Source organism: Anoplopoma fimbria, chromosome 15 (genome assembly GCF_027596085.1).
Source record: "Anoplopoma fimbria isolate UVic2021 breed Golden Eagle Sablefish chromosome 15, Afim_UVic_2022, whole genome shotgun sequence".
Taxonomy (NCBI): domain Eukaryota; kingdom Metazoa; phylum Chordata; class Actinopteri; order Perciformes; family Anoplopomatidae; genus Anoplopoma; species Anoplopoma fimbria.
Genome location: NC_072463.1, coordinates 21159293 through 21181152, shown reverse-complemented (window position 1 = coordinate 21181152; position 21860 = coordinate 21159293). Strand labels below are relative to the sequence as shown.

General features: G+C 39.0%; 2 protein-coding genes across 2 annotated transcripts; one reads left to right on the top strand and one right to left on the bottom strand.

The window, feature by feature from the left end:
- Window positions 1-11: 11 nt before the first annotated feature.
- Window positions 12-11617, bottom strand: kif15 (kinesin family member 15). Its single transcript, XM_054613852.1, is given in 37 exon segments — window positions 12-643; window positions 645-670; window positions 775-906; window positions 1441-1573; window positions 1694-1731; window positions 1818-1884; window positions 1993-2096; window positions 2361-2525; window positions 2666-2761; window positions 2872-3018; window positions 3141-3263; window positions 3401-3505; window positions 3605-3691; window positions 3795-3873; window positions 3967-4052; window positions 4133-4283; window positions 4373-4538; window positions 4686-4791; window positions 4924-5052; window positions 5138-5305; window positions 5460-5601; window positions 6146-6287; window positions 6374-6551; window positions 7422-7513; window positions 7516-7630; window positions 7733-7812; window positions 8270-8417; window positions 8531-8653; window positions 9076-9201; window positions 9299-9508; window positions 9760-9939; window positions 10040-10137; window positions 10234-10271; window positions 10397-10473; window positions 10597-10783; window positions 11245-11275; window positions 11510-11617. Coding segments are annotated over 37 exon segments (4137 nt in total). The 5' UTR covers window positions 11526-11617; the 3' UTR covers window positions 12-597.
- Window positions 11618-14034: 2417 nt separating this feature from the next.
- tacc3 (transforming, acidic coiled-coil containing protein 3) lies at window positions 14035-21389 on the top strand. The gene is made up of 17 exons (XM_054613726.1): window positions 14035-14167; window positions 15259-15424; window positions 15919-16046; window positions 16128-16171; window positions 16254-18147; window positions 18258-18312; window positions 18404-18566; window positions 18819-18877; window positions 18966-19096; window positions 19255-19336; window positions 19463-19591; window positions 20244-20311; window positions 20392-20435; window positions 20528-20688; window positions 20794-20900; window positions 20983-21103; window positions 21194-21389. Exons 2-17 carry the CDS (start codon window positions 15260-15262, stop codon window positions 21257-21259), a joined length of 3417 nt encoding a protein of 1138 aa, XP_054469701.1. The 5' UTR covers window positions 14035-14167; window position 15259; the 3' UTR covers window positions 21260-21389.
- The last annotated feature ends 471 nt before the right edge of the window (window positions 21390-21860 follow it).

The window sequence follows — 21860 nt, the reverse complement described above, 5'->3', positions numbered from 1 at the left end:
TTAGAGAGAAATTTTAATTACAGTATTAAAAGTTCATTATTCTGAAACAAAAAGACATTGGCTATGTATCTCAGTATGATGGGAAAAATACAAAAAACTAAAACAATGGATTCAACACAGATGGCCAACAATCACAGCACTAAACATAAGCACCTGAAATATTATGAACACAACATTTTTTCAGTTTTCACATTAAGATTATGTTCAGCATTGTTATAATTTCAATGTGGTCTAGGTGTACTAATGTACATCAAGAGAAACCCAACAGGGATGGAAATGGACTAATGGAGGTTTCATCACAGCTGGTCTTTCCATACTCTTGTTGGGTTTTATAATGCTGAAATAGCAGATTAATGTAAATGTACAGTATGCATCCACGCCAAACTTTGTAGGAGGTGTAATAATATGAATACATCATGAGCAAAATCATTTCTGCACAGTCTCACAATTGAAAAGAACATAAATCATAAATCACAAAGCCTTTGTACTTCAAACCATTAAAAGTTGACCACGTCAATACAGTTAAAAAAAGAAAATCATACAAAAAAAAAAATGGATGCAAATAACAGAGATACAAACAATTAAAGAATCAGGGATTTATATTATCTCCAGTGTCTGACATCCACCGTTGTCCCGCATTAAGATAATCTGTTTTGAGCTTTTCATTTTCCTTTAAAACATGAAGAAATACACAAAGTTGATTGATGTATTGTGTTTACAGTTTTCACATGGTCAAAGAGAAAATCATTTGGTTATATAAGAAATGTTAGTTACCTCTTGAAGTTTTGTGTTTTCCTTTTTCAGCTTCACCAGATATTGAATCCTCTGTTTGTGGTTCTTATGCCCGACAAGATTTCCATTCTCCTCCGACAGCTGAATGTTCTGCTTACGGAGAACCTCGTTCTCCTGTAAAACAGAAATAATAGGAACAATCTTGATAATGTTTTGAGACAAATATTTTCTTATATATTATGCACTAAACATCTAATCGATAAAAGTTGCAGCCCTAAGCAGTTATTATCAGTGTTAGGTTTGGCAGTTATTAAACCTTGTGTAGGTCACCTCAAGCCCGATCATTTTTAATTGGAATGTCACTCTTCTTGAATTAAAAAATGACAGGGTATAACTTAAGTTGTAAGGTGCAATCTGTAACTGTCCACATTATCGGCCCATCAAAGGTGGCAGTATATCGATTGTAATGCTTATTACATTGTCTCATCTTGTTGTAACAATCAGTCTATCTTCCAGAGTATAAGCAGGAGCTAATCAGCAGATCCACTGGGTACTGTGAATACAGTATGTGAATACAGTATGTGTACCAAATTTCAGCTGCTGACCATGTTGCCAGGAGTTCAGGTGTTTTTCATACTTGAAAGATAGAATCCCAAAAATCTTTCTTTAGTGAAAGATACTCTGGAAAGATTCCATCCCAACTCTGACCTGGAGTAGTTTCTCCTCCTCCTGCATCCTCAGGCTCAGGTCTCTCAACTCTAGGCAGCGGTTCCTCAGCTCATTGGTCAGCTCCTGAACGCAGGTTTGGGACTGGGCCAACATCGACTCCTGCGCATGCAGTCTAATCCACAGCACAACAAAAAAAAAAACACAGACAGAGCTTGTCAAATGTCAGGCATTAATTAAAGATCAGAATAACCACACGCTGATTAATTTACTTAACTAAACCACATGTCCTTACCTTTTATGAGTATCAGAGAGCTTCTGCATTATTTGAATCTGTTAATTAATGAGAGATGAACAAATTATAATCAGATTATTCAATACAGAGGAAAAATAAAACCAGTAGATAAACAAATACAAACCTTCTCTGCTCTCTCCTCCTGTAGCTCTTTAAGTATGGTTTGCTTGATGGCTCCATTCAGCTCCTCCCTGAAAATTACAATTAACATTATTGATCTTACTTAATCCATCCACAACGGATCATGTGATGTCTTTTAAGGCCGTGGATGGCTTAATGACTGGATGAATAAACTCAACCCATTATTATTTCCATTCTGTGTCAGCTGGTTCTGCTTGTTGTAAAACTGGTCAAGTAAAGCCTGGATCTCAATTCGGACCATCTCTTTCTCAGTCAGCTGCATCTGAGGACAGTGAAATCACGTAATCAATATTGATTGACTTCAAAGTCCATTGAGACTTTAAGGCCATTAAAACTTATGTCTTTGCATTCATTTAAAAATGCATTTAATATTTACAAAAACACTTTTAAGTAGTTAGTTAAACCTTTTAAAAATTTGTAAAAATAACATAACAAAATTAGAAGCATGCAATAACCATGAAGGATTTGGATATTTCAGTCCAGTAATTGATATCTATAGATTAATTCATTTTTTGCAAAGATATACCTTAAGCCTTTGGATCTCCTCATTCTTGGCAGCCCTCTCAGCGTTCAGCTCTGTTAACAGAATCTCCATGGTCATCATGGAGGAGCGGCGATTCTCCAGCTCCCTCTCCTGGCTCTCTAGCACCTCGGTCAAGTCCCTGTTGAAACTTCCTGGAGTGCAGGGTGTCTTCCGAGACAAGGCAAAACAAGCTATTTTGGCATTTCTTACTGCAAATCTTAATAAATAATTAAACAAATAAAAACAGGCCCCAATGTTTATTTCTAAATGAGGAATTAAGGAGCAAATAAACCACAGACAAGTCTTACCCGAGGAAATGATTTAGGTGTTCCTATACACTCAACCAGGGGTTTGAAATGCCCATTTCTGCTAGTTCTTTCAACAGCTTCTTGCTGTTGTTGCACCTGATGGAAAAGGAGTTTTGTTAGTAATTTTGATAAAGTGTTTCCTTTAGATTGGTTTGACCTTACTGGTTTTTGTTTGCTGTGTTGAGATGGAAAAAAAAAAAAGTCACCTTCTGCTGTAGATTCTGCATCATGATGTCCTTCTGGGCTGTTTGCTCTTGAGATGCCTGGAGGAGACTGTTCTGCTCACCTAAAACCTTAGTGAGTCTCTCAACCTCCTCAGTGGCATAAACAACCTCCTCTTGCAACACCTCCACCTGAGTACAGACACACACGCACACGCACTGGTTAGAGCATTAATCCCTTGCAGTTAATCTAAACATTTTTTATAATAACTCAAAAATGTATGAACAGCAGCGTTGAACATGATCAAACGTACCTCTATTTTGTTTGATGCTACCCTTCTGTCTATTGTTTCTTTCATATCACAGATTTCTGCCTGCATCTTAGAGTTTTGCTCCCGGATCTCCTCCCTTTCAAGGCAGGCAGCATTGAACTTGGCCTGGAAGAGCAATGACAATATTATTATTACAAACACGTCTTGACTAATTCAAACGTTAACATATCTACAGTAAGAGGTGGTAGAGAAAAAGAATAGGCAACTACAGCAAACAAAGTTATGTAAGACAATTATCGTACTGTGATGTCTTTGATGTCTCCAGACAGGTGGGTGATGGTCTGATCCCTCTGGCTCAGCTCACTGCGGAGGTCTCTGGTTTGGTTGATGAGATCTAAAACAACATCCTGTCAAAATACACAGATGGGGTTCAGGAGGGGAGCATTAACCATGCAATTACATTTGAAGGAATAAGAAATATTTGAGAATGATTCGATCGGGCTTACTTTGTCCTGTTCCACCTTCTGTTCCAAGCCTTTTATCGTTTCGTTTGCAGAGTTAACATTTTGCTCAATGTCACTAATTTTGGATTCCTTCAAAACAGAAATCAGACAAACATATTAAGCTACTGAGCTTCAAATACTGTTAGAATAATACTTACACTTTTCAAACATGCATACTGATCTTAGGTCTGACCTGTTGTTGACGTTGTACTGTCAGGTCTGAGACTTGTTTTCTAAGCTGTGCATTCTGCTCCACTGTTTCAATAAGTTCTCTGAAGGCACACACCAAGGTCACTTCCGTTAATAAGAGTTATTTTTTAGGGTTGAAAACCTCTAAAAAAGGTGAAAGCTTTGCACAAACTTACCTCGATGTACTCTCTTTGTTTTCTCTTAACTGGGAGATCAGGGTGCCTGTGTGCTCTTGCTCAGTCTGCAGAGAATAATTCAACTCCTACAAGATAAAAAATATAATTTATAGATCAGATATAGTTCAGAGATCACAGTCTAAATTTCAGGATGAAGTTCACTAACCGTGAGCTGTGCCTTCAGTTCATCAATCTCCTGCTGCTTCTCCTGCAGCTGCTGTCTTGCCTGATCAGCCTCAAACTTCGTCTCAGCTTGGAGCTGGTCAAATGAATCCTGCAGTGTCCGATGCTGCTCCAGAAGCTGCTCCCACTCCAGCCTGGAATGAGGACATGGTAGTTGTGGGCACATAAGTCACACATCTGATCATGAAGAGTCACAGTGCAGAGATATTAAACTCATGCTTACTGGACTTTGTCAAGCTGGAGCTGTGTGCTGATCAGACTGTTAGAGAGCTGGCTCATCTCGCTCTGCTTCTCGCTCTGGCCGTCTCTTAGCTCGTTCCTCACAGCGGCCAGCTCGGTATCCGACGACTGCAGCACCAGGCGTAGATCACGGATTTCACTCCTCAGCACTGAAAGGAGGGAAAAGAGAGAGTCGTACCCCTTGGTGCTATTTTCCATACCTCAAAACCCCATAAACAGCCAAGTGCAACACCAGCAAAAATCCAGACGGGCAAAAAGGTAAATACAACACAAAAGGAGGGAAATTTGATCCTTACACTCTGCAGCTTGCTGTTCAGATTGAAGGCTCTGTTGCAGCTCATGGACACTTTCTTGCAGGTTGAGGTGATCTTTGTTTCTGTTAGCCCGCTCAGAAGAAAGTAGCTGCATCCGGCGAAAAGAATAGGTTGGAAAATAGCTTAATGAAATTCCGAAACATCAAATAAAAACAATTTTTAAACAACGTTCAATTTTGATTAGACAAAACCGTGAAGGAGGAAGATGAGGAGATTCTACCTCATCCTTGCGGTCACACTCTTGTGATATCACAGCCATCTGCTCCTCAAGTTTTGTAATTTGCTGCAACAGCTTGCTGTTCTTTAGCTCCTCCTCATTGAACTGTGTCTGAGCACGGCTAACTTGTTCCTGTTGAGAATTTAGAGAAAATATGAGACCATGACAATTTGTGTGTTTTGTACAGACATTTGCAGGATAATCCACATTGTTGTACCTGCACTTGACAGAGTTCCTCAGTCAAGGCCATCTCAGTCATGTCTGAAGGAGGCTGCTCGGTCCAAATGTCGTCTGCATTATTGTCTGTCGTCTCCAGGTGGTCCGGGCTAGAGAGAGGCACAAGACGGGTCCGCAAGTTGTATGCTTTGGTGGGCGTGGTGAGAATCTGGTACAACAGACATTAGAAGGATAAAAGAAAAAAAGAAAATTTAATTTCACAATTCTTTTTAGAGAATCTGCATGACAATGTAAATATATGGAACTAGAGTCTTCCACCCAAAGCCATGCTCTATCTATTTTAAATTCCAACATTCACTCACCTTTATAGTTTCAACGTGAATTCTGTTCAGCTCAGAGACCTCCTGATTTTTGTATGCGTTTGTGGCTTCCAAAATGTTTTCCAAATGCCTGTTGGACTTGTCCAGATATCTTTTCTCAGACGCCAGCTGTGACAGCTGTTTGCTAGAACACAAAGCACAAACCACATTAAGCTCTGTAAAACTTAAGCCTAATAAAAGGCATTGCATGAAAAATCGCATATTTTATTAAGATCACAAAATAAACCCCCCTTACATTAAAAAATTATAAAAACATCTTCTTGAAGCTAGAAATCAGAGCTTGGCAATAATAATGTAATGTATACAACGGTGGACTTACTGTTACAAGTAGAGGAAGATTGTTACAACCAAATATATGGAACCGGTAAGATGTTATTTTTCCAAATTAACCAGCCCAAATGTAAGTCAGGAAACTAAGCCTAAGATTTTTTCTAATTATAAAACCATATAAACTCCTTAATACATTTGGCATAATTTCACTATATAGACAGTAGTAATTGATTAAGAAATGTCTCAATGAAAAGAGTACACTGTTTGTTCAAAGGAGCTCTACTATTTATAGATTCGTTCTTTGCCTTTAATTGTTCCTAAACATCTGCTCAGCTTGTCGGAAACACATAAATGTGAAGTTGTTTTAACTGTGGTTTCTTTATTAACACCCTCCTTACTTGGTGACTTCTTTGTACTCCTCAAAGGCCTGAAGGGCACCTGTGAGGTCAGACTGTTTCTGAAGCAGCTGAGCCTTCAGCTTCTCAATTGTAGTTGCCGAGACAGTATCTACAGGCACAGGGGCTGAAGAGGCTGCTGGAGCTGTGGAGCAACATGAGGTTATTGAAATGTATACAAATAGCACATTTACTTTACATTTTCTTTTCTGAAGCTGATAATTATCTTACTCTCTGTGAGTCCTTCCGTCTCCAAAGCCCTCTGGAAGGCCTCTTCCAACTCAGCAGCAACATGGACTGCAGCTTCTTCAGCTTTTACCACCGATTCAAGACAACGAAGTTGACGGTTCTCCTCTCTAAGGCTGAAGTTCTCTGCTGCATATCGCGTCATCTTTGGGTGATGTTCAACCTAAAAGGGGCAGAGTTGGGAATAATAAATAATACGGAAGATCTAATGTAGCTCTATTATGCCTTTTAGAATAAGGAACTCTTGGAATTTAGTGGAAATAAATAAAAACATTTAGTAAACATAAAAATAATGTTTTGGACATCTGAACTATAGCTCCTTCACATTAACCATGTATCCACACAGCAGTGTCGGAAAGGAGGATGCAGTCCAAGTAATGAGTCATCTTGGACAATGTCTCCCACCCATTAGAAGATGTGCTGGATAAACACAGGATGGCACTGAGTACAAGACTCATTCCACCAAGAGGCAGCAAAGGAATTTATACCTGCCTGTAGCTCTCAAGCTTTTCAACTTTTCCCTTATTGTCGAGACTCTGACTCAATAGACTATCCCTTGGATTTATTTTCACCCGTCAGCAGCTTCTCTCGCAACTCTTATGTACAAAATGATTAAATTGTACTATAAATTGTATAATAATCAAACTGTGCAATACTGCATTTATACTGTACATTTCAAGAAATATTCTTATTTATACAACTCTTGCATTTATATCAAACACACTTAATAGATCACCCTTCTCAGCATTTTAAATTCACTGCATTTGTTTGATTAACATATTTCTTAATACTTATTTAAAATATTTAATTACATTCTCTACATATACTGTTTATATTGCAGCATTATGTAAATAATACACACATCATTTTATTTCTATTTTTCTTATATTTCCTTAATGCTTTTATATAAGAGTAACTGTAACGTATCAATTTCCTCCAAAGATCAATGAAGTATTTCTGATTCTGAATGTAGACACATTTGCAGTCGTCAGTAGTGGGTTAGGCAGTGATCAAACGGTTTTAAATTTCGTACCTGATCTTTCAAGATATTTATCTCCTCTTTCAGCTGGTCGATCAGAGTCTGACCCTCCTTGTCTGACAGTGAGCTTTGTCCTGTCTTCAATTTTTCTCAAGGCGATAGATGTGGTCCTCTCGAAACCTGACAATCATTCGGCTCGAGTGGATGAACTTGTCTTTCTGGGTCCAGGCCTCCTCAAGCTGAGCCACTTTCTCTAACAGCGTCTGAGTGTAGTAAATAATTATTGTAAGTGTCCTGCACCAACAGTATTTCCTTACTTCAGCATACTTTCCCCAAATAAATGACAATGCAAAAAAGTCCCATACCCTCTTCTCCTCTTCTCGCTTCTTCCACAGACGAACAGAAGCCATAAACTTTGCTTCATATGAGAGATCATGTTGAATTTCTATGGATGGACATGATGAGAAAAGCTGAGTTACACTTTTGCAACTTACCAAAAAACATTTGTTTAAAAACATGTAACTTTGCATGATATACAGTAGCCAGAATGTTTTCATTTAATTCATTGCAAATTTCCCCGCTGCGGGACTAATAAAGGATTATCTTATCTTATCTTATTCGTAGTTACATTTTTCAGCGTGGGCAAATAGTTTAAAGAGGATGTTATTTTATTTAATCTAAAACATGAAATAACATGTCCCAGTCTCGTTTACTCATAAGAAGGTAAGCTGTCCCAAACCGCAAGAGTGAAGTTGAATAACAACATATAGTTTAGGTAAAATTTGGACATATCTCTTATCCCCATCACTACTCTGGAGGTAATACAGACAGTTTTGCGAAATAAGAAAGGAAAGGCCGCTGTAAGAGGATGTTGAGGTTAACACATTGACGTATACTGTTACCTTTGGGGAGTTCAGGTCCTCCGGGTGCTACATCTCTTCCACAGTCCACTGCCTGAGAAGTTAGTGCCTGTGCAAGCTGCTCCTTCAGCTTCTTCACCTCAGCTTGTAGCTGCCTCACATTTCCCTGCGTATCTTCATTGATAATGGCCTGGCAAAACAAAAAAATAGCACATTGATGACAAGTGTTCTTTGAAATCAACAGAACTTGGTTAAGTCGTTTCTGTTTAATATGATATAGAGTTGTGTTAATGAGAGACAGACCTTATTCTTGATCAACTTTGCTCTCTGAGCAAACTGCAAGGTGGACAGCGTTTCTCCAAAACACTTTGATCCAGGATGTACATTGGCTATGATATAAGTCTTTGCATTTCCTCCAAGAGAGTCCTGAAATAACAATAACAATTGTAACAGTGCATAAAATCTATTCAAACTATAAAGTGAAATCAACTACATCTTTAATTGTATTATTATAGTTTTATCTTCTACCAAAGCAAAAAAAGAATATACATGAATGTGAAGCAAAATGCAATACTTGAAAGTGCACAAGATCGATGCTTCCTTGTTTTGATTTGAACTAATTCTCCTCCACAAATATTTATAACATAATCTCGTTCCGACATTGATTGAAGTAGACAAAATGGAAGCATGAAAATGTGTATTTTACGTAGTAATTCCATTTGAATTATGCCACTAAACACACAACTCCATAATTCCAGGGAAGCTGACTCCACAATGATACACAGCAACAAAATTCATTCTCCACCAAAGCCACGCTCAAGATGTATTTTGCATTAAGAATCACTCACCCTTAACAAGAAGGTGAGTTTAGAATCTCTGTAGCAGATGTGGCGGTTCTTCCCATTGGACACATCGACCAGTGCCATGATCACCTGACCAAGACACATGAGGGAGCGGTTGATACTGCTGGCCTCCTGAAAGAGAAGCAATGTAGACAACAGCTGTTAGCAACAGCAAAAATCACAAATGCAGTAATTCTGTATGAGACTGAATTCATGGACGAAGCTTCACCTTGAGTCTGGAGCCTTCTGTGTGTGTGTCTTTCTGCCTCTCAGACCCTGCCAGATCTACCAGGTTCAACTGAGACATCCGGATGTTCACCACTTCATTGACAGACTCTTTGGACTCCAAAGTCATGGTGAACACTGCGTGAGATCTGGAAGACTCTCGGTTCATGGAGGTGGAGGCCACTCGTCGATTACGCCAGCCCATAGACAGCACCTAAGTAGTAGTTAACACAAACTATGTACATTTCCACAGTACATTTCTTAAAATGGGCCTGCATTCAATTTATTACCTATTTAATGTGATCTCAACTCTGTGTTATAACTTGACATTACTCAATTAGGAACACACTTAAAAAACACAAAAAAATATATATTTTCATGATAGGTCAGTTTTCTAATAGTCGGACAGGAGTGTTACCATGTAATATATAAACTTCTGAATCACAACAAGCAAAGACTTTATACCTGGTAGGCTTCAGCAGCTGAGTTGACAAACTTCTCCACAGCTCCCTCAACAAAAAGACCTTTCTTGATGTTCTCCCTGAGGAAAAGGCTGGCTGAGGCTGTGTCCAGAAGGTCATAGATTTGTTCATTGTATATCTCAATAAATGAACATTTACAGAGGAAACTCTTGGACTGGCCAGACTTTTAGGAAAAAGAACAAACAAAGGATAAACATAATTAGAAAACAAACATGAAATATTAGTTTAGCACAACAGTATGGTGATGAAATGTTACAGCTCACCCTTTCCACTTCTCTGTTGATGAGAAAAAACAGGTACTCAAAACTTCGAGGTATAACCCCCCTTAATTCATCTGTGAAGTTATCCAACTCAGATGGTCCTAAAGCGGGAGAGAAAAAGTGTCAATATAATGAATCTATTTCTTGATCTTAAAGAATTTGTAGTACACAATGTAAATACTATATTGAATTCTCACCAAGCATGGTGAATGTTTTCCCTGAGCCTGTTTGTCCGCTGCAGAAGCAAGAAAGGAATCCAACAAGGAATTGAATGGGTGCTGCATATAAAGCACAATGCAGCCCAATTGTGCCATAAACACTGTTCAAAAACTGTTCATAAACAACGTAAAGACCACTTACTAGGCAAATATAGTACCATTGTATCCATTTATGCAAGACTCAACAATATTCTTGGCCACACTGGAGAATACAGAATCCTGTAAAAATATAAAAGTCAGACACAAACAACCCACGCTAACAAATCAGGTAGATATTAGTCCATTAAGGTAGTTTTAGTTTCCAGTTGCATGTTAATAATAGAATAAGTGTATGCTTCCAACCTGAGATGTGTCCATGTCAGCAACATGATCATAGGTGAAGGTTCGTGGTTCTGGTTTTGACAGCAGACGGATGGTGCTGGGTGAGGTGACGGTGAGACACAGCTTCTGATCTCCATCTGTGGTCAGCCCGGTGCTCTGGGTCAGAGGTCGAACCCGCACGAACACTTTGATGGAGTCACCTTCACAGCTGCAGGACAGGACATAAGAATGAAACGTTGTTAATACATGAAGGATGATGAGGATGTTGGAAACTAAAGGTTTGGATGACATGAGGATGTTGACTCTATTGTGGCTGTGGCGTAGTGGAGAGCAAGGTAGTTCTCCAATCAGAGGGTCGGTGGTTCGACACCCGGCTTCGGCAGTCGATGTGTCCTTGGGCAAGATACTTAACCCCAAGTTGCTCCCGAAGGCTTGCCATCGGTGTGGACTGGATGATGAATGTTAGTTAGAGTCTGATGGTGGCACCTTGCATGGTAGCTCTGTCATCAGTGTGTGAATGGGTGAATGATATGTAATATACTACTGATTGTAAGTCGCTTTGGATAAAAGCGTCTGCTAAATGACTGTAATGTAATGTAATGTAATGTAATGACTGATCTCTGTCTGGATGAGACAGAGCAGAGCATCCTAAAGGAAACGTCTCATTACCTGGCACCAAGTTGAGATGAATCACCAGATCCTGTAAACACAAAGATCATGAAGGTTAAGAATAGTTTGACTTCCTAAAGTGTTACTTAACGTCATGCACACTGACGTTAGCACCATTAACATTAGTTAGGTTATTTAACTCATAACTTCCCGTTCATAAAGCTAGATAGTGAGTTAGCTGAGTCGTGCTAGCAGACTCTTCAGTGTTACACCAACATGCTGGCGTTACCAAAACACGTGATGAGGTTCGGTCCGCCAACGTTACCTTTAGTTGAGTTCATTGTTGACAAAAGATGTTCGCTGATATGTTGTAAAACTCTCTACATATCAGATTCAGACGAAAAGGGACGACTGACGCTGTTTACATCCTTCCAAATTGGCGGTCAGAACGTTCTACGTCATCTTCGTCTTCTTCGTGGGGTGCGGCTACTAAGCGTGAAATGTGCATACCGCCATCTAGTGTAGAACCTGAAAACTTAAGTGTAAAACTAAACTGAACTAAACTGAACCAGGAAGATTCGGATGTTGCAGCAGCTCAACTACAGAGAAACAGATAATAAATGAAACGTATTATACAATAAAATAAATAAAATAAATAAAATAAATAAAATAAATAAAAAAATAAAATAAAAAAATAAAATAAAAATAAAAATAAAAATAAAAATAAAATAAAATAAAATAAATAAAATAAAATAAAATAAATAAAAATTTAAAAATTTAAAAATAAAAATAAAAATAAAAAAAAAATAAAAATAAAAATAAAAATAAAAATTAAAAATTAAAAAAATAAAAATAAAATGTGCATACCGCCATCTAGTGTGCACTGAAACTTAAGTGTAAAACCAAACTGAACCAGGAAGATTCAGGTGTTGCAGCAGCTCAACTACAGAGAAACAGATAATAAATGAAACATATTATACAATAAATAAAAAAATATTATAAAATAAATAAAATAAATAAAATAAATAAAATAAAATTAAAATTAAAATAAAATTAAAATTAAAATTAAAAATTAAAATAAATTAAAAAAATTAAAAATTAAAAATTAAAATAAATAAAATAAATAAAATAAATAAAATAAATAAAATAAATAAAATAAAATAAATAAAATAAATAAAATTAAAAATTAAAATAAAATTAAAATGTGCATAGCCCATCGCCATCTAGTGTGCACTGAAACTTAAGTGTAAAAACCAAACTGAACCAGGAAGATTCAGGTGTTGCTGCAGCTCAACTACAGAGAAACAGATAATAAATTAAACATATTATACAATAAATAAAACATATTATACAATAAATAAAATAAATTATTAAATAAATAAAATAATTAAAATAAATAAAATAAATTAAAATTAAAATTAAAATTAAAATTAAAATTAAAAATAAAATAAAAATAATTTATGTCATATACATTGAATGTGTTGTATCTCTGTTATGCTGCTCATTCTGTACACATGACATCTATTGCATTCTGTCCATCCTGGGAGAAGGATCCCTCCTCTGTCGTTCTCCCATAGGTTTCTTCCTTTTTTCTCCCTGTTAAAGGGTTTTTTTAGGGGAGTTTTTCCTGTGCTGTGAGGGAAGGACAGAGGATGTCGCATGTGCACAGATTGTAAAGCCCTCTGAGGCAAATTTGTAATTTGTGATTCTGGGCTATACAAAATAAACTGAATTGAATTGAATTGAAAAACAAAACAAAAACGGTAGTTCATTCTTTAAGTGGATTTTTTAATTTGCATTATAAGGTATGTAAAAAAAAAAAAGCAGCGACAAAAACATTTATCTGAGCAGGTAATATGGCCCACATCTTCCCATTAAAGATTTTACCAGAGGAAAACACTGTCCATCAACACCAAGCATCATGATGTAAACAAAGAGTCCACCTCCTCTCGTCCCACCAGTGTCGTGCTATATGTCCTGTTTGATGTTTGGTGTTTTGAGCATACGAGACTGGTCAGTGCCTGGCTGTAATTATATTTACTGTTGTAACCATAAAGTCACTTTAACACGGACAGAAAGGAACAACACAACAAAATATCATGAGTATTACAAGAATATAATATTTATTCAAATTGCATAATATATAAAAAAAAAAGATGATTTCATTTGCTTCCTGTTTTGGGGTCTTTGAGTCTCTTTCAGACACCGATTTGAATAAATTTGAATTTGTTTTGGTCTTCAAATCTGTGAACTTTCTGTGGTGCTCAAAATAAAATAAAAATGCACTGAGAGAAGTCTCCTCTCCTCACTTGGCACTTCGCTTTCAATGCCCCGCCCCCATTCAAACCAAATCACTTTTGTTTTTGGTTAATTCAAAGCAATCAATCGTCATGCAGTCATTCAAGCCCGTCTATATATTCAACAGGGATATCAGTATTGCCCTGCAATAACATTAGAAGGTGATTACTTTTCCAATGTGAAAAACAAGCCTTCTGTTTCGCACATAAGCAGGGTGACAATGTCCGTCGCTAGATGCATACATCAACCTTAAATGCGTTTTGTAGATTAGCTCATGTCCTGATCATAGACTGTGTATAAGAAGGTCCTGATGGCAATTAAAAGCCAAGTGTTGAAAATTTCGGTTGTTATTTTATTTTTTATCATAGTTGCACTTGTCCCTGTAGTTGAGTTTGTTTTAGTTGACACTCTTATCTTGTCACGTCTATCATCTTTGTCACGGGCCGTGGATTGGGTCACATCCGCTCTCCAGCGCGATTGGCTGCTCAACCCGGAAGAGCGTTTCCTTTGAACGTTTCTCGCGATTTCATTGGTCCGTTTCAAGACTTTTAAATTCCAAACGGTTGTTGCGCAGACAAGGCGAGGGGTTTTCAAAAGCACAGCAGACATTCGTGGTCACCTCGCCGTTGGATGCTTAGACGAGATACGTTGTAACACCGACAGACTGCATCTGCTTTGTTGTGAGGTAGGTCGTCATTTACGCCTTGCTCTGTTGTCTGTGTTTCACTCTGCTTTACGTTACCTGTTGATCTTTACAGCACTGCATGGTATCAGAACGTTGGTCTCCAGCACAGGGAGGACACGTGACTCACTGACCTGGGCTGCAGGACCTGAGGAGTCCACCATTTCACCCATAGTGTTTTAATAGACCTAGATAATAACATTAACAATGGCTGCGTGAGGGGAGAGCATAGTCACTTCAAGGGCCCTTGCACCCATTAAATGGAACAGAGCCATTGTTAATGTAACTAGTTACACCTTTGCTTCCCCTGTTAGGAGATGTATGAAGATCTATTGTCTCATAGGGGCTGGCTGATCAGGTGGCCCAAGTCATCTGTTTTTTTGTCTTTTTTTACATCAATCAACTTTAACTTTTGCCAAAGTGCACACTTCTTGGCTCTATAGCTTGAGCAATACTATAAAGCTGATACACTCGTTACATTGATAATGATATTGGTTGTTTTTCTTCTTTTTTTGATTAGGTTTTGTTTCATTGGCAGATAGGAGTTTGACTGTTATGTGCTGAACTTGACTTTTTACAGTTGGAAAAATGATCACGTTAGTGCACTCTGGTGGACAAAGTATGTAATGGCAGCACTGTTTCTATCAAATATTTTGTCATTGCTGTGCTCTATTTTCATGCTACATATTGGCCAACGTGTACATTAGATACCAACAAATATCAGCAATACGCTAATATCGGCTGACCAATCAGCCTGGCATATGGCACCATTGCATGTGTAGCTTCAACATCTTTATTCAACCTTCAGGGATCATGGTTCAGGTTTTTTTTTTCTCTTTACTTCTCCACCTTTTAGGAAGGAGTGTATTTGCATGTGCCAACCATGATCCAACAACAGAATTTAATTGGCGAGTCACATTTGTCTTGATTCTGCTGTCAACTCTGCGTCATCATTCTCTTTTTCACACACGCATCAGTAAACCTCATGACCCAAAGTGTCTTATCAACTGGGTGCAGCTTTCAGGGTGACACCTCCCTCAGTTTGGTGTCAGATCGTTGCAGCCTCGTAACTTAGTTTGTCTCTGCGTTTACAGGATGAGTTCCGTTGATGTGAATGATGAGAATCGTGGGGTCTGCCCTGGAGGAAAGCATAACAGCTCAATTAACGACATCTTTGCCCTGGATCAGCCAACCGGGAGGCCATCAATCCTGCGTCAGACAGAGAACCTGCCCAGCAAGACTGTTCAAAAGGCGGCAAAGGTACAGAACCAGCTCTGCTTTTGAGTTGTTGTGTCCCCCTTCTCATCTTGAGCCTTTAATCACACCATATGATAAACACTGAAAATGATAAAAACTTGTGTGTTTGTCACCAAACTAAGTCTTTTCTAAAGCTTTTTTTAGACTGTTATCCTGAAAGGGTAGATGGGGAGATTAACATCTATCTGTTTATTCGGTATTTTTCCCCTGCTAACACTATTTTGAATTTTTGATTCTCTGACCAAATGGAGTTTGACCCTCCCAAATAATACACGACAGTATATAATCAAATAAAACAGAACACATGTGTTGGTGGACAAAGCTACAAAAAGGACAGTTTGACGTTTTTTCAAGCCCACATTTGCCAGGAATATTAACTTGTGTTGCGTATGACTGTGGTGAAAATGCCAGACATTCTTTTTCCATTCTTTTTTCTGTATACTTTTTTGGGGTATACAGATAACATTTACAATACTGATCAAATCACTTGTTTGTAGGTTTGTTTTCAGACTCCAAGAAGAGATCCTGTGACTAAAAGAATTGTATCTCCATCCAAGTCTGCCAGGATGACAAGTGTGGACGAGTGTACAAAAGGGTTGGAGTCCCTAAATTTGGATAAAATAAAGTATGTAACATTTCTTATACTACAACCTGGCTTCAATTAGATGACTGATCCGATTAAGTAACCAGGTTTGTGTTTTTATAGTACTTTACAGAAAGAGGCCACTGAGCAGCCTGAGCCCAAACCAGGTAATCCATCCAACATTAGTTACAATACATTATTTACCTTGAATGTGCAAAATTGGTGAGCATCTTCTTGAATTTTCTACAGAAGTGTCCTCTTACCCTGATGATGACATGCCGATACAAAGCAAAGGAGGCTATCAGTTTGATTTTGACAACCTCGACTCTATCAATCCATTTAACGGTTCTGATAAGATGGTCCTCACTCCTGTGAGGCCTGCTGTTGAAAACCATCCTGCGGAATCTCAAAATACAAAACCAGAGAATATCTTGGAGGATCACACCGAAAAAGAAACTGCACTAGACGAGACCCTTCCATTCACGCCGTCTGTGGAAAACTCACTGGTTGACGTCTCCACCGACATCAACTCCAGAGAGAGCAGTGTGGTCACAGTGGCGAATGTCCCAGCCGTTGAGGAACAAGATTCATACACTGCCACACCTGATGAAAAACAACCTGGAAGAAGGTCTCCAAATGTTGATCAAGACAAACTCTCGGGCAGTTTTATGGAAGAGGCTCCACTGCCAGCAAACGGTGCTTACAACTTGGATTTCGACAACCTTGATGCAGTCAATCCTTTCAAAACCGGTGGCTCTAAAATTCCGAATTCCCCTGTCCCTGGGGGAAAAGTGCCAAACAGTAGCCCACCTGTTGAGGAGACGCAGAAAAAAGAAAATAAACCCACACGTGTTGTTAACATATCTGAGGCAGCCCAAGAGGCACTGGAGCTGGTCGACTTCTCCACAGACGTCATCTCCAGTGGAAGCAGCGTGGTCGCAGTGGTGAAGGTCCAAGCACACGAGGAACGAGATTTATGCACTGCCACACCTGATGAAAAACAACCTGCTAAAATGTCTCCAACTGTGGATCAAGACAAAATGTCAGGCAGTTTTATGGAAGAGGCTCCACTGCCAGCCAAAAGTGCTTACAGCTTGGATTTTGACAACCTTGATGCAGTCAATCCTTTCCAAATCGGTGGCTCTAAAATTCCAAATTCCCCTGTCCCTGGGGGAAAAGTGCCAGACAGTAGCCCACCTGTTGAGGAGCACCAGAAAAAGGAAAGTAAACCCACAAATGTTGTTAACATACCTGAGGCGGCTCAAACAGCACTGGAACTGGTCGACGTCTCCACAGATGTCATCTTCAGTGGAAGCAGCGTGGTCAAAGTGGTGACAGTTCCAGCAGACGATGTACAAGATTCATGCACTGCCTCACTGGATGAAAAACAACCTGCTAAAATGTCTCCTACTGTCGATCAAGACAAAATATCAGGCAATTTTTGGGAAGATGCTCCCCTGCCAGCCAAGAGTGCTTACAGCTTGGATTTTGACAACCTTGATGCAGTCGATCCTTTCCAAACCGGGGGCTCCAAAATTCAGAATTCGCCTGTCCTTGGGAGAAAGGTGGCAGACAGTAGCCCACCTGTTGAGGAAACACAGATTAAAGAAAATAAACCCGCCAGTGTTGTTGTCATACCTGAGGCGACTGAAGAGTTGCCTGTTCAGCCTGAGAATAAACCCACAGCCACAGTGGCCCCAATCTCAGCTAATGCTGCCAAAACTCCCTCTGCTGAATCCACGACCCCGCCAGCTGATGCCCCAATCAAGGAAGGACCAGTCAAACTGGAGTTTAATTTCGATGACAGCAGTGAGGTCAAACCCAAACTGCCACCCAAGAAATTTGGCAAAAGGCCATCAGGTGTGAAACCTAAAGCTGGAAAGCCGGCATGTGACGTCAAACCACATAAAGAAACTTCAGTGAGGCCTGCTGCCAGTGACGTTGCTAATGTTCCCGCTCCCAAAGGGTCCTACTCGTTTGACTTTGACAAGTTTGATGACCCAAACTTCAATCCCTTTGGCACAAAAGCAAGCATGAACAACTCTACAAACTGCAGTGAGAAATCCGTCCCAGTGCTCATGGAAACTTCCATTCCAGAGCAAGAGAACAAGCCTGTGGAGGAGGAAACCGTATCATCAGCATGGTACGTATACCTTTTTATCTCAGTGTATCAAGCATTTATTTGCAGTGAACCCTTCACTTGCCATCAACACTTCATTTCACAGTAAGTTTATATGCTTTCGCCCTCTGTAGCGATGGAGAGTGTGTCCCAGCTGCAGCCGAACCCAACCCTGGAGCGATGAGAGAAGTAAAGCAGTTTGATACAATCCTAATCTATTTAACTTTCCCTTGCTTGCAAGTATTTACTATAACAACATTTTGCTATTGCGGAATGACAGATCACTGAATACAAAGCTGCTTGTGACCAAGCCGAGGGATTCCAACTTAAAGCTGAGCGACCCGTGGCGATTCTTCCTGAGCTTTCTGAATTGTCTCAGCCAGAGCTAAAGTCCCAGACCGCCATGTCAGAATTCAATGAGGAGTTTGTTCCTGGAACTATGTGTAAGTAAATGTTGGACATAACTCCATTTTACTAGTTTCCACAAATGTTTCTGTTGGCGTACCTTTTGAATTTTAGAAATGGTTTAAAATGGGTTCACCCAGTTTGGTGTAACTACAAAGAATTAAATAACTTTCCTCTTAAGGAAATTATTTGTTCTGTATTATTTATGAAGCTGCATTAAATGGAAACCTTTTTTTTTCTCCTTTTTTTTAATTTTTTTTTAAACTTGAATCTATGATCTTTATTTCTAGTCATGGCCAATGACTTTGATGGGCAAATGGATTACCTTGAACAGTTTGGCTCCAGCAATGTAAGTACCTACTTCATGTATGTTTAATGATTCATTTTTTTGATTGTCAGTGCATGACGTAAGCATCTTAAAATGTGAACATTTTCAGTTCAAGGAGTCTGCGTTGAGGAAACAATCCTTGTACCTTAAATTTGACCCTCTCATGAGAGAGAGCCCCAAGAAGTGTGCAGGCCCGGCTGCTCTCGCCCACGGCCCGCGCCCCGCTGCCTTTGTTTCACGGTATGAAATACGTCTGTTTCCACTCACTGATCGCTGCTGTCACTAAATGTTAGAGCTGAATTTGTTCCGGTCTGACATCCTGATCAACAAAATGAGATTTGTCTGAAATGTGACAACTTTGACCACTTCACAAGTTAGTTTATTCCCCCCCAACTCAGGCTGGAAAATCCACAGATGGCAGAAAACACTTCAAATGGACCACAAAAGGATGATTTCAAACTGTTTGATGCTACAGCACCAGTAAGTCACTCTTGAAATACCTCTCTGTTGACTATGCCTGGTAACCTTTTATTAAATATAAGTCAAAGTTAATATTCAAAAAGCCTCTCCTAACTTGGATGTATTTACACTGGAACTGTCATCTAGGCTCCTCCAATCCTTGCGGACCTCGTCCCTCCTTTCCCCCAGACGGCGAACACAGAGGATGCCATTATTGAAGTGCTGAAGTACAGTCAGAAAGACTTGGATGCAGCCATCGCCAGGGTCCAGGCAGAAGTATGTCCTGCTAAATGTTTTATGATTTGACAAATAACAGCAGTGAGAGAGGTTTTCCATTTGAAGTCACTTTGTTTGTGTCTATTTGAATACAGGACCTTTCGTACAGACTAAAAATAAAATACACACTAGACCTTGTTGATAGCATGGTTTTAGTGGATTTCCAAACAATCCCTGGAGCAGTAAAGACCCACATTCTGGATTAAACACAAGAATCAGATATCAAAGAAATGTGTTTAACAGGCAAATGCCAATTATTGTTGTTTAGCTTACAGGGTTGTTAGTGACAGCTGAATTGTTTGTTAGAGACTTCTTCCAACATTTACTGAGATTAATATTTCATAAATATTGGGATAATCCCAGTTTTAAGCATTGGCCCAGTATTCAGTTCAATAGCAATTGTGATCATCGGAAAGCATCACGTTTTTGACCACTCGGTCCATTCTTAAACCAAATTTTGAATGAATCAAATTCCAAATTGATTATTTTAAAATATGATTGTATTGTACTAATTTGACATTGTAAAACACAAACAATAAGTTGCACAACTTTAAATTGAATGAAATGTCGCCCCTGATTTAAATCTGTTTATAGGTCATACATTTCCTTTTCTTTTAATGAATAACTTTAAGTGTGTATTTTTCTCAAATAGGGAAAAGTAAAAGAGGAGCAGTGGAGTGCAAAGTATAAAAAGATACTTGACGATGGTCAAGAAATGAGGTGAGCTGCGCTTTCTTAAATTTCCTTTTGTCATTTTAATTCATCTCAAGGCAATTGTAAACCTTTTTTTCTCCACACAGGAAAATAATTGCAGAATTTGAGCTCATGATTGCAAAAATGATGGGTAAGTCAGTTTTAAATTAAGTACACATCAATCTTAAGATATTAGATGTAATGATGAATTAACAAAAGCTCTCTGATTTTCCTTGTATTCAGCTGATCAAGAGCAGGAGAGGGAGCTGGCCAAGGTGAAGCTCCACGAGGCTCTGCTGGAGAAGGAGCAAGTGTCCAGTGACCTGAACACGATGGAGAGATCTTTCTCCGACCTTTTCAAGAGACTGGAGAAGTACAAGGATGTTGTTGAGGGCTACAAAAAGGTAGAAAAAACACAGACAGTTTCCCTGTCATAAACCTCCCATACATGACGTATATCTAAAGTTGTAGTTTGTTTGGTAAACTGTTTTCTGTAACATTGCTCCCAGAATGAAGAGACTCTGAAAGCGTGCGCTCAGGACTATTTGGCAAGGATCAAAAAGGAGGAGCAGCGCTACAAGACCCTTAAAGCCCATGCTGAGGAGAAAATTACTCAGTAAGAAACATGACTTTACCACGTTTAAAGCGTAAATTGCAAGACTTGCGTTGTCTGACTGACATTTATTGTTCGTCTCCAGGGCAAATGAAGAGATTAATGTGGTGCGATCCAAGAACAAGGCTGAGATATCTGCACTTCAGGCTCAGCTGAAACGGGAGCAGCTGAAGGTGCAGTCACTGGAGAAGAGCCTGGATCAGAAGGTGAGTGAAGATTTACATTAGATGGAGGGTATTTGCAGACGAGACATAAAATATTATCCTCACGTTACTTTTTTTTATTTATTTTTACAGGAGAAGGAGGCTGAAGAGCTCACCAAACTCTGTGATGAACTTATCACCAAAGTCCAGAAGGGTTGAGCTCATTTGTAAATACTGTACATTTTAGTTATTCTTCATTGTTGCTGTCAGATCATTTTCTTGTGTTTGTTTGTCTTTATCAATGTTACTGTAAAAAAAGTTAATAAAGATGATTTTCAAGTTTTAGAGACTTTGGGTTAATAGACTGTCCTTTCTTATTAATTTCTGCATGATTACAAACCACTAGGGGGCAGTATTTGCCTTTGTTTTTGAATCTTGTCATTTGGATTTGAATCATTGCTAATGGACATGGAAGTAATGTTGCTGTTTGAAGCCTAAAAAAAGTTACGCTCTGTGCTGAATTTCTACTTTAAACACACAAAGCCATTCAGTGCACTCATCTGTCTGGAGCCAAAGCTCATCCCCATCCTCTTATGCTTACAACAAAACAAGAGCTCACCTGATACAATGCTCCCCTTCTTTCCTGAGCCATCTCAGGGCCCTGTCACATCACTCCCAGAGGCAGGACAATGCACTTCCTAAATGGTGAAAGGAAATCCTACCTAGATTGGAGTTGAATGAGGTGGTAGTGCGGACCAGGGGGGAGGCGGAGAGGGTCGAGTCACTTAAATGGGAAAAAAGATGCTGGTCACTCGGTGTA